Source organism: Megalops cyprinoides, chromosome 15, assembly GCF_013368585.1.
Source record: "Megalops cyprinoides isolate fMegCyp1 chromosome 15, fMegCyp1.pri, whole genome shotgun sequence".
In the NCBI taxonomy this organism is placed as follows: domain Eukaryota; kingdom Metazoa; phylum Chordata; class Actinopteri; order Elopiformes; family Megalopidae; genus Megalops; species Megalops cyprinoides.
In genome coordinates, this window is record NC_050597.1 from 28,015,340 (window position 1) to 28,029,762 (window position 14,423).

At 42.9% G+C, this 14,423-nt stretch overlaps 1 protein-coding gene across 2 annotated transcripts; it reads left to right on the forward strand.

Annotated features, from left to right (window-relative positions):
* The first annotated feature begins 6,360 nt into the window (after positions 1–6,360).
* Positions 6,361–13,889, forward strand: cxcl12a (chemokine (C-X-C motif) ligand 12a (stromal cell-derived factor 1)). 2 transcript variants are annotated; one of them, XM_036547408.1, is made up of 4 exons: positions 6,361–6,528; positions 8,835–8,952; positions 11,889–11,995; positions 13,639–13,889. In XM_036547408.1, exons 1-3 carry the CDS (start codon positions 6,462–6,464, stop codon positions 11,974–11,976), a joined length of 273 nt encoding a protein of 90 aa, XP_036403301.1. In that variant the 5' UTR covers positions 6,361–6,461; the 3' UTR covers positions 11,977–11,995; positions 13,639–13,889. The 2 variants fall into 2 exon arrangements, with proteins under 2 accessions (XP_036403301.1, XP_036403300.1); XM_036547407.1 differs by having other exon boundaries at positions 6,370–6,528; positions 11,889–11,972.
* Positions 13,890–14,423: the final 534 nt, after the last annotated feature.

Sequence of the window (14,423 nt, forward strand, 5' to 3'; positions counted from 1 at the left end):
CCAAAAAACTTATATAACCATGCAGCAGTCCATCAACCTTTGTGATTGTATTGGGAAGTGCAGAGAATACATTTGATAAAACTGAGTTTTTGAAAAGAGAAGTCATGGAATATTTGTCAACAAACACTGATTGGGCTGTAGCCCAATCATTTTACGAAGAGTCCTGCTTTGGCTGTAATCTGTGTGTCACTCTTAAGTGTAACATATTTGCATGAAATAATTTGACTTTACATTGGGAGGGGGCAAGGAAATGTTAATGATTGAGCCATTGCACACGTCCAAGTAATCAAACCTTAATTGCTTTCATCAGGAACACAACAAAAGGTTTTGCCGCTATTACTTTGTAGGCTTTACTGCTATTACTTTTTAAGATCATTCAGGCGGTCACTCGGGAGAGAAGATTACAAGCCATTTGACGTTTGGCCTGGTTTTTCCGACACTGGCCAGCAGCAGTGACCAAGAAAATATCTATACACAAATGTGCACACCAGCACAAAAACACATGATGCCTAATGAGTGTCACCTGTTTTCAATTTGGTGACTATGGTTTGCTGGTGATGATGTTTCCGGCCATTGCCAGTGGTTGAGGTTAGTCTCCTCTCTCACTGTAATGCACTTTGAAAACTTTGTAATCTGTTATTATTATTATCATTATTATTGAAGCCAGGTGCATGTCCCCACAGCTCTTCCTCTTATGAACAATTCATGTTAGGATTTGCCTGTCTGTCAGGGCTCACACGTTAAGGAAGTAGTAGACTCGGATCAGGAAGTAGTAGCCCCTCAGTAAGTGTCTTGGGCTCGGATATCTTCCCCTCTGAGTGTGAGACTGACCTATCAGAGGGGAGAGAGGTGAATGCTGTTGAGCCTGGCATGTTTATCTATACGAGTCAGAATCCCATGCTGAGCCATTTTTCAGCGCCATGCAAAAAGGTCAAAGAGCACCCTTGGGTTTGTTTCACTGTCACTCTCCAACCCCTGCCACCCCCCCCCCCCCCCCCCCAGGTTCATTTCCAATCATATCTGGGTTCAGATGAGGAGAACATGCATTTCCCAGCCTCCACCCCCACACCTGGCAAGGATCCCTTTGACCCTGCCGACGGTCCAGGACAGACTCGAGCCCTCCCCTCAAGTACGGTTTCTGATTCAGCTTCTCTGCCCTTTCCAAAATTGCTAACAGCTTGGATGACCTCATGATTGTTGAGTCTGCAGAGGAAGACGAGAGCCAAAACGCTATAGCGTTTACTGTGATGTTCGGGGATGATACTTGACTGTTGCATCAGGGAATGAAAAGGATGGAACGGACACTGTCCTCCTCAGGGAAGAGACTGAAAACAGCAGTGATGAGTGACAGCAGTGAAGGTAGGGAGGTGTTGCAATACTTAGGGCCCTAATATCATCATGACCCTTTATGCCTGGATGCTCTGTCTAAAAAAAAACTTTATTCAGGGGTGTCTGATTTAATTATGTGCTATGACAGTTCCATAAGAAGCTGAAATAAATTTGTTTATTGTTTAAATCAAAGTTTTTGGATCAGGACACTGTTCTGGGCCCTGGACGGTGATATATCTCAAACCGATTCTGATCCCTGAGTTCATCTTGTGATTGCTCTCCAAGAGCAGCAAAAGAATCTCATTTTCAAGTTTTTCTTAGGCCCCTTTTCAGTCTACAGATGCAATATTCCCGTAAAAGTGACCACTAGATACGGCCTGTTGTGCAAGAATGGAAATAAAACATGCCACGCTTGCGTAAATTAATCGCTCAAAGCTGAGGAGGGACCAGACCATTTTTAGATTGAATAGCAGCCACTTTTCACTTTTGGTTCATGTCAATTTGATCACAATATCCAATCATTGCAGAGGATAGGCTCCAAATGTAATTTACCATGGGACCATAGGCCAGGAGAATCGAGTCTCGCTCTGTGCTTTAATAGGGTGCAGTTAGCTGATGTCATATGAACTGTCCCAAGCCAATTTCTGATTCATTAGTGGCAGCCCTCACGTGGTGTTGTTAACAGCAGTGAAAAGGTGGGATTGTCGGATTGCGACAGACATTTCGATTAAAATACCCATCCTGACAGTTGCCGCTCCACTGCCCTGAGACATGCGTTCTCATCTCCCTCCCCGTAAATTGATGTCACGTTCAAATCGGGTCCGATTTCTGCTCATTATGCCGAATTCCTGAAGAATGAGCTGTTCTGGGCAGCACTCAGCGGAACGGTGCTTCTATAGCTCACCCTCCATCTTCATTCTGTTTCTCTGTCCGAGCCGTATTCAAAGTGTACACGGCAAACAGAGCACAGCTAAGGCCATAGCAGGGGGTCCATGGCGACACTGCATGATTCAAACTATGCTCTCTATAAATATGCTATAGGAGGACTTGATATACATGTCTGGTGGCTGCATTTATTTTGTTTAAAAAGCATCCTTTCACCGCTCACTGGTGGTTTGCCAACTTCTGACAGCAACTCATGAAATGTAAATGTTTTTCTTGTCATTTTAGCTGTGTTTTTTTTTTTTTTGCTGTCGTTATACAAGCCTCTGGGATTCCAACCGGACACAAATTGTCCCAGCGATGTTCTCACCAAGGATTTGCTTTATAGTAATCATCAAATTTACATGGAATTAGAATGGTGAGAGTGGTGTTTTAAGAGTCAACACAAGCTCGCATCTGAAGTGTAATGGAAGAATAAACTGTGCCTGAATGTACCCATGTGTGGTCCAGTAAATCTTTTTTTAAGTTCTGAGGAATGTGAAACTGAATGTAGATGGCTATGACCTTGACTGAGCGCTAGACAGAGAGACTGAAAGGAATTGTCATTTCTTGAAAGGAATTGTCATTTCACATCTCCGTTTGCTATGGATGCACTCACCATCTTGCTAAATAACCAGATAAATCTGATTCAGTTACGTAACTGCATTATAAGTAATTCTACATTCTATGCATTTTCATTCATGTAATCTTTGCCAGTTTTGGTATGATTCACAGCAGGAATATTTGCTGGATGATTTTATTGCAATCAACTGTAACATAGTGACATTATCAGCAAGGGAAGTGATACTGACGTGAACATTGATGATAAGAACGTAATCTCTGCATTATCTTTACGTAATGTAAGCAGATAGGTGAAAAAATGGAATAGAGCAGCCTTTGTTCACACAGAGACATACTTGCCTGAACATATGATTAATAACTTTATCATGGTTGGAAGAGGTGCAGCAGGTTAGCCATCCATCCAACAGGACTTAAACATGGACACCGGTGTCCCGTCTGCCTTTCTGATTTTCTGACAAAAGATCCTAGATCAGGTCAGCTTGACGAACAAAAATCCAAACCCTAAACATTCAGTATAAAATGTTCAGTGTGATCTGGGGTCACTTGCTAAGGGCAGACGGTGACTAAACCCTCCAGGGCCCAGCCAGGGGCTGTGAAAAAGGCTGGAGGACAGGGAAGGGACAGTGCCACTCATCTGGAGAAGAGGCCTCTGGTGCTCCCGTGGAGTTAACTGATAACAAACCATGCTTCCCCGCTGAGCCGTCTGTTTACAGACCTCAAGAGTGTCCTTCGACAGAGCCACTGGAGCCCTGTGAAGATTAGCAGGATTGAGAGGACAGTGATACACTCTGGATGTGACTAATGGCTTTCACCAATCTGATTTATTCATAAAGAGACAGGGTTATCAATGGCATCTACTAGGCATAAAACATAGGAAAACCACCAGTTTTTTTTAAAAAACATTTTGGCGTCTGACCTTGGTTTAATTCTCTTGAGTTTACCTTCAATTTATATGATCCACGCTGAAAGAGATCCCAAGAGATAATGTAAGCCTGCCTTTTCTAAGATGATATAGACTTATTTTCATTAGTTATGGAAGCTTGCAGTGATTGTGTTTCTGTTTATTTAACCAACCAACAGACCAGGGGAAAGAATTGTATCCTGAAGAAGTCCTGAGATCCTACAAGAAATGGTTGTCCTTCCAGACACTATGGACTGCGATAATCACAATAAAAGTAAGCCTCCACCAAAGGCATGGACATATAGACATCACAAAATGGACAAATAACCCCCTTACATTTGGAAATAGAATGGACGATGACAATTATGCCTGAGACAATCAAATGAATGAAGACTAAATGAAGACATTAAGTGGCATTACTGTTGTATTTAATGGGCTAAACGAAACTGCCATTACAATGTTCTAAATTAACCCATTACATTAAAATAAATATTTAGAAAACTACTCAATCTATTCATTTTATTAATAAAACATGAAACTAAAATATATCAGAAACGGTACAGATGTTGTATATTATAGCAGTTTTTAACTGTGTGACATTTTATATGGTCAAACTATCCAACGAGAAAACAGTGTACAGTGTATTTCTTAAATATCAGGTTAACATTATTTGCCCTTTCCCAGCTATACCGACAAGACACCGAGACCAATACATTCCATTAAGCATAGGAAAACAAAAATAATTTACTCGGTAATTTACTTCTTAATAGAAAAATGTCAAAGAAAACATTATACAATTTAGAACAAGCACAGCCTGCAAGTGTGTGCTTTGTTAGCTCAATGTTATTTTCTCTAAAAGCTTACCGTCGTGCGATGGTTCACAGTTTCAGTTTTACGTTTGCATATAATCGAGATAACGTTATAACCAATCTGTAATCTAAGTGGTTGTCAGTTTGCGGAGTTCCAGAACAGAAATTATTTTGGGGATGGGGTGTTGGCGTCCTTGAAACCTTATACCCGGCCATCAAAAACAACCCCTTCTCCTCTGTGTGATACAAGTGGCGGTACTATCCCTATAGAGTCAAAGGAGGCAGAGTACATCCCCCCTGCATTCCCTGACCAGTTTGGCAAATGTGTCTGCGTAATCTCAGCCTGGGTGTGAATTTTCCCGCTCCCACCTTGTAAAATAGCATCTACACCCAAGGGCTTGTTAGAGCCACGTTACAACTACACTAAACTGTGTCTCAGACGTTTACTTACATGTGTTGTAACATCGGTGTAAACCTTAAAACATTATATATATATATATATATATATATATATATATATATATATATATATATATATATATATATATATATATATAATGTAAATAATGTAAATATAATATAATATAAATAAAACAAAATAAAGAATAACTAAGTGATATTTCCACTGGAACTACAGTAATACGATTTGTTCCAGCTGTCTCCGTAGTCCTCAGTTTCAATAAGACCACCCGTTTATCCACGTCGATTTAATTTTACAACAGCCAAAATGGAATTCTCCTTCGGATCTCGGTAGGGAACAAGGACCGTTGAGATTTTATTGACAGCGAAATGATTGAAGTATGCCAAATACACCTACACTGCACCGTAGGATAACTGTTAACGGAGCAAAATAGATTAGCTCGCGAGTCTGGCGGCGCTGTAAAAACCGACCTTTCAATGTGATCAGTGCAGACATTTTTTTTTTTTTTTTTTTACTTTTTATTGACGACCCCCCTCCAACATGTCCGGATTTGTTCAAATGTAGGTCTGTCGCAGCACGCCGTTTCTTACAAGTGGGCAGCAGCCAACATGGACATAGAGAACACATCTGTGTTTTGTTATACACCCAAATAATTCCCAGCCATTAAGTGTTTTGGCAGATTAAATTGGAAAGCATAGTGGAAAGTTCTACCTCAAGGTAAACCTAATTGTTTTGGGATTCAGCGGGTCGAGTATAGGACTTAACGGCAATAATTCAATTTCTCACACATTCCTTTCTATTCCTAGTTGTTCGTTTTATTGGAGCCTGTGATGTAACAGTGTCCATACACTCCATTCAGCGGTTATTTTTAAAATTATTATTAATCTAAACCTGAAAATATGGCCCAGTTTAACTCGAAATACACCGTATGTTCCAAGCTCTCTAAAGTGATATGAGCTTCTGGGAAATGCTATGCGAAATGCCGTGACTGAATAACAACACGTGCACAACAGTCCAGCTCGTCATTGATGTATTAAAACTATGCATATGTATGTAGAGGTGGATGCCAGCGTTCCTCTGTAGCCATATGCAACGAAAACTCCGTTAAATCAAGCAATGTTCCAACATGGGGCACAGGATGGTAAAGAGGCACAAACCCGATTGATTGAACGCCAACGGACAAATGCAACTGTCCTAAAACCCATTCAGCTGATGCTAGACGCTACAGTTACAACGGAGCCAAAATCAGTATATTCAGTTAAGTAGGCAGCGAAAGTTGCACTGACACATTTACTCTTTGACTTTGAGCCAAAGATTTTAATAGAAGGATGTTTATCATGCCGAGGGCGATAAATCACCGCTGAGGGCACTCCCCCTTTCTCTTCTCTGAGGAAAAGTGGGAGTCGCTGAATGTGCTTGAATTTAACACTCCGCAGAAGGTCGCTCCGTCACAGTCGCCCTGGAATCTAGCTACGTGAGACCCCGAAAACCACCCACCATGGATCTGAGAGTGCTGGCGGTAATGGCTTTGCTGACGGTGGCGATGTATACACACGTATCATATGGTGAGTATAACGGATTTACTAATTGTGGCTTCCCATAATTGAGAGCGTGAATGCGGTTACAAATTCGCCACCCCTGTACTTGCACAGCGCGTGGAGCGATGTATTTGGTATCCGAAAGGTGACAATGACTTATGCTTTCCTTTAAAAAAATTCACCGGTTAAGCACAGTCAAAATCAAATTGGATAATTGTTTTTCGTCATAAAGTAGCACAGCTCATGCGTTTTTTTGCATGTTTGGCAAATATTAAGCGCACGTATTATCATAACTTCCTTTTCTAATGACAACAAATCTCGTGATTTTATTGCTACTGAGGGTATAGTTAGTACTAGTAATGCGGTCGTCAGTGCATAATTTAATTTAATTGATAATTATTGTTTTTATTGTTTTTTTTTATTTCTATGGCGATTACTTTGGTCACTTGGGTGTACATACCACACAATAATGCTGCACACAGTATAATTTTGTTAAGCAATGCAGATACACAAACGGTACATAGAACATCTACTTGCAACGGCGTTGAACTAAAAGGTCAGCATTTGGTCTCTGTCGCAGAAAGCCCAGCTGCATTGCTGATTAATGTGTGTATTTGTCGTGCCTTTGTTTTCCTTTAATTACCCACAAATTGGGGGTTGAAACAAAACCGCTGCGATAGCGGTGGATGTTCACTTCAATCGGACATTTGTAAGATCTTAACGAGCCTGTGTTTTGCATGATAATATCAGTAGATTACGAAAGAAAAAAAAAACTACACTTCTAGTGTACTGTCGCTGGATGGGATTGCGAGCTAGTGGGTGGACGTGCGCCAGCGAGAGTGTGCTGCAGTTTGGTCCTTCAGGACTGTTTTCACCATTTGGTCTCCTTGAAAATAGGTGATTCCAGTTTAAGTACATAAACCATGTGTGAATCATTTAAAGAATGCGCTTACTCTATTTTTTTTAATCTTATTGATTCTATCTGAAGATATCATTTGCAAACGCTATGAAAGGTGAAAACATACTAAAGACATTTCTGGTTTTAACACTAAAGCGAGATTAATCCGATACTTTTGGACGCATTTAGAATACGAACCGAGGAAAGAATCGATAGGTGTAATGTTTGCACTGTCTGAGAATACAGACTAGTTAACGTCTTTGCACACAGCTATTCTGCACTCCTCTGTAAATTCAAAGTGGTACTTCACCGTAGATTTGACTTCAGTGAAGGGATTACAGAGATTACAGGTTAGTCTAATTTATTATATTAAACGATTAGCGGCGACACCATTGTGAGTGTGTTACGTATTGGTCCCGTGAAGTTGAATTATTTCTCAAGCATAATTATAAAGACACTGTTCCATAAACAAGCAGTTTACCTCCAGATGTTCACTGCAACCACTATTCTCTATATCCTTGTGAAACAGGGCATTAAATCTCTAACAAGGAGTCTTAAATTTCCTATGCCTTTGAGAGCAGAATGCAACATTAAATAAACACGTTGTTTTGTGTTATATGCCCTACTGCTGTAATAACATATAAGATTTGTGTGACTAAAAAATTGGATAAATGTGTTTATATGTGTACCAATACCAAATGTGCATTCATCATAGAATATACGGGAGAAATTAACATATTGCCTGAATTAATTTCAGAGGGCAACCCCATTTAAACCCGTATATGTTACAGTGTGCTGTGATGTAACATGGACACTAAATCATAAAAAAATAAAAAAAAACTTGGTAAAAGCTGTAACTAGAGTTGTTTCATGCAGTGGTGGGATTATCATTTTTCCAGTTGGCGAACAACTAAAGGAGGAATAAATGATAAATAAATAACATAGAAACTAAACTCTTTATCGGCCCTTTGCTGTGTATTTGCTTTTTCTTGAAAGGATTTGATTTATTTAAGGCCTCTCTCTGTTCAGATGGCAGTTTTCCTATTTTTTAATAAGTGCACTGGTAGAGGAGGTGCTGCGAATGTTCTTTTGGACAGAAAGGCAAAGTCGTAAGTGTGATGAAATGTGTGATTTGCGACTGAGAGCTGGGTGGTCCCCCCCCCTGCCCACAGCAGCAGAAGGAGGGCAGCCTGTGCTTAGACAGTTATAGCGCGGGTCTCCGGACCTGTGGGGCTGACCAGCTGAAACGTTACTGCCGTGCCCTGGAGCAAAGGTGCTTTACCTTAAGTGTTCCAGTAACAACCCAGCTGTGCGCGCAGCCTTACTGAGCATGTGCAGTGTACAGATGAAAGCCTCCCCTCCAAGTGAAGGTGTTTTTGGTTGACGTGTGTTGCGGGTGAAGGACACTAATGCTTGTCTCAAATTGCGTTTCCAGCCAAGCCCATCAGCCTGGTGGAGAGGTGTTGGTGCCGCTCCACGGTCAACACTGTCCCGCAGCGGACCATCCGTGAGCTCAGGTTCCTGAACACCCCCAACTGTCCCTTCCAAGTCATGTGAGTATAAACTGACCCCCCCCCCCCCCCCCCCCCACCCAGCCACTCTCCCCAAAAGGTCAAGCAGAGTGTCCCCTTGAGGGAAGGAAATGCAGGGAAAATGCTTGCTTGGTGCTTCCAAGTGCTTGTGAAACTCACAAGTATGAATGACTCAAAATGTTCTGAGTGCATCCAACAAACACTTTCCCTGGGTTTCATTTTCATACACAAATCCCTTCATTTCTCTTCAGAATTAAAAGTGAATTTCAGTCATGTCAAAATGATACTTGTAGCAATAACTGCTACTTTTTTTTTAGAGAAAAGCTTTGGGTGCCCTTTGCACTTAAGATTTCCATTCTCTCAGCACACTTACAGGTACTCAGTGCTATTTTCCTGAAAATGTTACATTAATTTCAAGCTCCAGTTAGATATACATGTTAAAACGATACCTATGGTGTGAATTACAGCTTTTACCCTTTAACCCAGCCCATATCTCGGAGCGCTTTTATAGGTGGCTGGGGACGGGTCCCTCTGTGCTACCAATCATTTCGCCCCATCAATCTTCAGGACTGAGGCAGCCTGTGAAAGGATTGCGCCTTGGGTTGTGCTGTTCATGGCTGAGAGCCTCAAATGCGCCTGCATAATTAGAGTCAGAGGGAGGGATGGAGAGAGAGGGGAGAGGGCCTTGGAGAGCCCTGTTTTCCACAGGAAACAGTAATGACGGGTCAAAATAAATTGCCTTGTGCGTTCCTTTCTCATGCTTTTGACACACTATTGTCTGTTGGGTAGGACAGGGCAGCGTTGTGGTGTAGTGGTAAGGAGGACAATTTTCAGGTGAGGCACTGCTGTTGTACCCTTCAGCAAGAAACTCAACAAAGAATTGCTTCAGTAAATACCTGGCTGTATAAGTGGATGGAATGTATGTCACTCTGGCCAAGCGTGTCTGCTAACTAAATACATTTTATAATAACTAAATTCAAATTAAAACATTTTTACAAAACATAGCCTCTTGTAACAACCTGTAAAGGGACTCTTGTAAAAGTCGGGAGGGGGGGGCTTTTAATCAGCTGTGTGGCAAAAGGTTAGCAGGGAAGCCGCCCGGCCTGGTGATTGACACAGGAGTCAAAGGCGGAGAGTCGGCCTAGCAGCAGGGCTCCTGGCCTGGCCCCTTGATATCTCCAACTGCGTTGATGACAGGGGCCGGTAATGCTATCTCCCCGTTTGCTGTTGGTCTTAGCTTGCTGTGAAGTAATTACTACCTGCTGTCTTCAGGCCAGACCTGAGACACCCGCCGACTCAATCACACAGACAGGCAGGGGCCAGGCTGGCGAGCTGAAAACTCATCCGCGCCAAAGCGGAATGAACATGCCTCCACAACAGGCAAGAGTCTGCCCTATCAAGATAAGCAGGGATCCCATTATTTTTTGGGGCGTTTCCAATTCTGACGGCAGGTAGTGGTTGAATCGATTCGTTTTGAGGGTCGCTCTCTTTCCCCTGGAGCACGGCCTCCATCTGTTTTCAGGGCCAGGCACTGCCCCGATGAAGCCAAAACCCGGCCTTTGAGGAGTTTGTTTGGTTGGTGGGTCACTGGAGGTGCCATCCCTCTTAGCCGCTTGCTTAAGCGTGACCTTTTGACAGCTGTGTGTGAAATCTCATTCGGTGAGCAAGACACCCCCCTGTCCCCGCCTCCCAGATTACAAACAGCAGTGTCAGGGCGATGTCCTGGTGGCAGGGCTGGCGGAGACCCCCTGGGGGCTAACGTTTATCAGAAACCTCTGGCAGTGGTGACGCTTCAGCGGAAACATTTCCTCAATCCACTCCTCATTTTGTCAATAATTGTACACTTTGTGAATATGTTATCTGAGAGATTGACAATGATTGTTTGAAAAACACATTTTGGACCTACAGTTTTTTTTCTCTCATCTCTACTTTCAGTTAAAGCATATTTTCTAGCGGAATGCATCCATCAACCACAGCAAATCCAGCAGCTAACTCAATAAAGTGTAACGAAGTAACAAAAAAAGTGATTTCTATCAAAATCATATGTTTTGAAGTTGCTTGTTATCTATGAATCAAGGCCGGTTCCAGAGACTGGCTATCAGTTTTCAGCTCCATACAGTAGGGTTATTTGATATGGGGAAACAAGATTAATGATGGTTAGTTGGGACAAGCGGTAGTGATTAAGGTTGCCTCTGTACGACCAGCACAGTGCTTTTTTCAGTGTTTTGTACATTGATGAGGCACCCGCTGTGTGATCGCAGAGCTAGAGCACCAAAGGTGTTTGATAACAATGCCAGGCCTTGGCAGGGGAGTAATACCTAACCATGACAAAAGAATGTGTGTGAGGTTGAGAGATGAATCCAGACAATCACAATTCATGACTCAACCCCCCTACCCCCTCCCTAAACCTCACCGAGCCCCTTGACAGAGAGCCCAGAAGCTGTCGGCCAGCAGTGCTTGGTGTCTGTCCTGGTGGATCGCGCTCACGATTTGTGCAATTAATTCAGCCTTTAGAAATCTGTATGGAGGCAAGGTCGACAGGCCCTTAATGGGAGATCTACAGCTCTTTAATCAAGAGCGTGGAGAGTGAATCTCATTGAAACTACCGCAGCATATCTGATTAATAACAGGCAATTACTAACAGATGCCTCTACATACACAAGAACTCAAAAATTGTACAACTCACTACACACACATACATATGTGAGATTGGTGAGATTAGTGGTATTGCTTCATAACTTCCATCACTGAGAAACATAAACTTTCAACTTGTGTGCTGTTTGAAATGCCCCCCCCCCCCCCGCCCTTTTCACTCTCCCTCTCCCTCTCCCTCTCCCTCTCCCTCTCACTCTATATATATGTCCTGGCATGTATGTAAGTGTAACAGAGCAGTTGCACTGATGTGGATCTCAGAGTGAAACATTTTTCCCCCTCTCACCCTGTTTTTCTCCCCACAGTGCCAGACTGAAGAACAGCAGAGAAGTGTGCATTAACCCCGAGACTAAGTGGCTCCAGCAGTATTTGAAGAATGCCCTTAACAAGTAAGGAGAAACGTTTCTGACAAGTAAGAGAAGAGATGGGTAACTGTGAGAAACACGAAATGAAATACACCCCTGTTTTCATGTGAGCCTCAGCGCCTTTCAGAATCCTTTTGTCGGCGCTGAATGTTTATGGGGAAATGCCATTTTTGGATGGAAATACACCAAAGATTTTTTCCCCCTCTTTCAAAGTATTGACATTCAAGTTTTTTTCCTCTATAATCTTCAAACCTAGATTTACCACAATCATCACGTTAAAACAGGATTTAGAATTTAAATACATTGTATTTCCTGTTTCGTGTTTCTCACGTATCTCACCGAAGGCGCATGTTTGAAGATGGTGCCTAGAGAGCGCTTTTCTGACGTGCCCTCTCTTTGATATGAGCTCGGGCCACATTTGCTTGCCTTCTCTGGCCTGCTTTATAAGCTTGTTGCACTGGCTGGACATTCTGCTCTCCTTTGCCTCAGAAGCACGTGAGTGTGCTTCAGGAGAGCCCGAACAGTGGGGGCACTGCTATGATTTTCCTAAACACAATTGACTTTTTGAGCTGCTGAGCAGTTAACAGTGCACTGGGCTTGAGTACCGCTGATAAGACACATCTGTGCAAATGGGGGGGGGGGGGGGGGGGGGGGTTAGTGTTGGGGGTTGGCTGTATGCATGCAGAAATCAATCCACACACCCCCCCCCACCCCTGCCCCCATCCCCCAACTGAACATATTTGTGGGTCTTTATCATCTTGGTACAACTCTGCATTGTCCAGGATGCAGGGAGGTGTGAACAGTTCCTCTGCACGACAAAACAGTTCCGGTAAGACACAGATGACGGCTCCTCAGAATGGACGCATTTAAATAGCCGCTAGACACAGATAAGCATGCGCTGCCCAGTTAATGAAGGCCGCGGAACAGGCCATCCGTGCTCAAGATTGTACTTAATGATTAAACTGCAAGCTGGCTAATCATATCATTGCACACACTAAAGCTCTGATAGGGGTCCACTAACCTTAGGATCGTTATCAAAAGAGTGGGTCACTGCTCCCTCTTCAACTCCTCGCTGGTTTTAGTGGTCACAGCAAGAAAAAAAGGCAATGAAGATTTAATCAGCTGCTTATGTTTCAGTCAAATCCTCAGCCTTGAGTCTTACAGTAGCTGGAAAACTCTACTGCAGGAGAATAAATTTACTGTGTCCTGTGGGGGAGAATGTCACAGGTTCTGTGTAATTATCCCAAATGAGTTGCACAGTTAAAGCTACAGATTGCCAGTAAAAATGCAGGGTTGTCTGCTGAACCCTATCGCCAGACAACACTTTTGGCTCAGTACCAAGTGGCTGTTACATTAGACATTAGGCAGACAGTGTTACAATCACATAGTTCCCCTCAGGAGGAATACTGAAAGAAGGAGAAATTGGAAAATAAAAGACTAAACAGGAAAAGGTCAATCCTTTCTTGATGCATTGTTTACTGGCTTGGAAGGATTTAAACAGTTGACCATGCTGAATGGAAATGCCTTGCTTGAAACTGTTGGCAGTATCACAGAGTGCATTTTTTAAAAAGTGACTAGTTCCCATTTCGACATTGCATTGCTTTCTGGCCTCGCCACTGTGACATCTTTGGTGTGGACCGTGCAGCTATTTCTCACCATGCTAACACTATCATTTTATTGTGTCTTTCAGGATAAAGAAAAACAAAAAACAGCCTAATTAAGGACCCCCGCGAGGCGTCGGCCCGCCTTCCAAGCCCACCGCACAGATACGTAACACATGTACTCCTCTGGAATGCTTGCTGAACCAGCACTTACCTGCCAGACATGCCTTCAGCCCACCAATGGCTCACCACTGCCGATGCAGACACTTTTCCTATTAGCGCAAAGTGCAATTATATATGTGTGAGTGTGCTTTTGTAATGTGTGTCTGATGGTTATAAAGTTTTTTTTATATATATGTGATTATTACTGAAAATAGTAATGACTTGCTTTCTGCTATAATGAACTGGGAGGGGCTGGTCAGGCGTCAAAATCTCCAGACCACAGACGTGCGTAAATGTCGACCAGTCAGGCAAGCCCGTCCAATAGGGGGGGAGGGGACGACTTCACATTCAAGTCACGCATCACAATTCCACGCTTCCCGCTTTTTTCTGACAAAGTCACGAGCTTCGCCAGGCGCAGTCTGGGCCAGGACAGTAGCAAGGACCTGAGCCGTTGTAGCTGCTGAAACAGTAGTATGAAGCCATGTCAGAAACGAACGGACCTTGATCAGCATCGTCCTGTTTGACTGCTATTTTGAGATTATGTGGCGAGCCATGTGCTGTCTCGCAAAGTATTTTATTAAAGAAAAAGGGGTTGGTGAAAGAAGGATGCTTCTGTTTTTATTCCCTAACCGGCAGCATTCCGATGTACTCAAGTATGCAGAGCAGCTTACCGATCCAGAAAACGTCAGCGTAGATGTTTCATAAGGCTTTG

Excerpts from the sequence above, each read along its gene's own strand:
- cxcl12a (XM_036547407.1), top strand. The coding sequence starts at position 6,462 with ATGGATCTGAGAGTGCTGGCGGTAATGGCTTTGCTGACGGTGGCGATG. Across the intron at positions 6,529-8,834 it reads GTATACACACGTATCATATG|CCAAGCCCATCAGCCTGGTG; the intron begins GTGAGTATAACG and ends TTGCGTTTCCAG. Across the intron at positions 8,953-11,888 it reads AACTGTCCCTTCCAAGTCAT|TGCCAGACTGAAGAACAGCA; the intron begins GTGAGTATAAAC and ends TTCTCCCCACAG.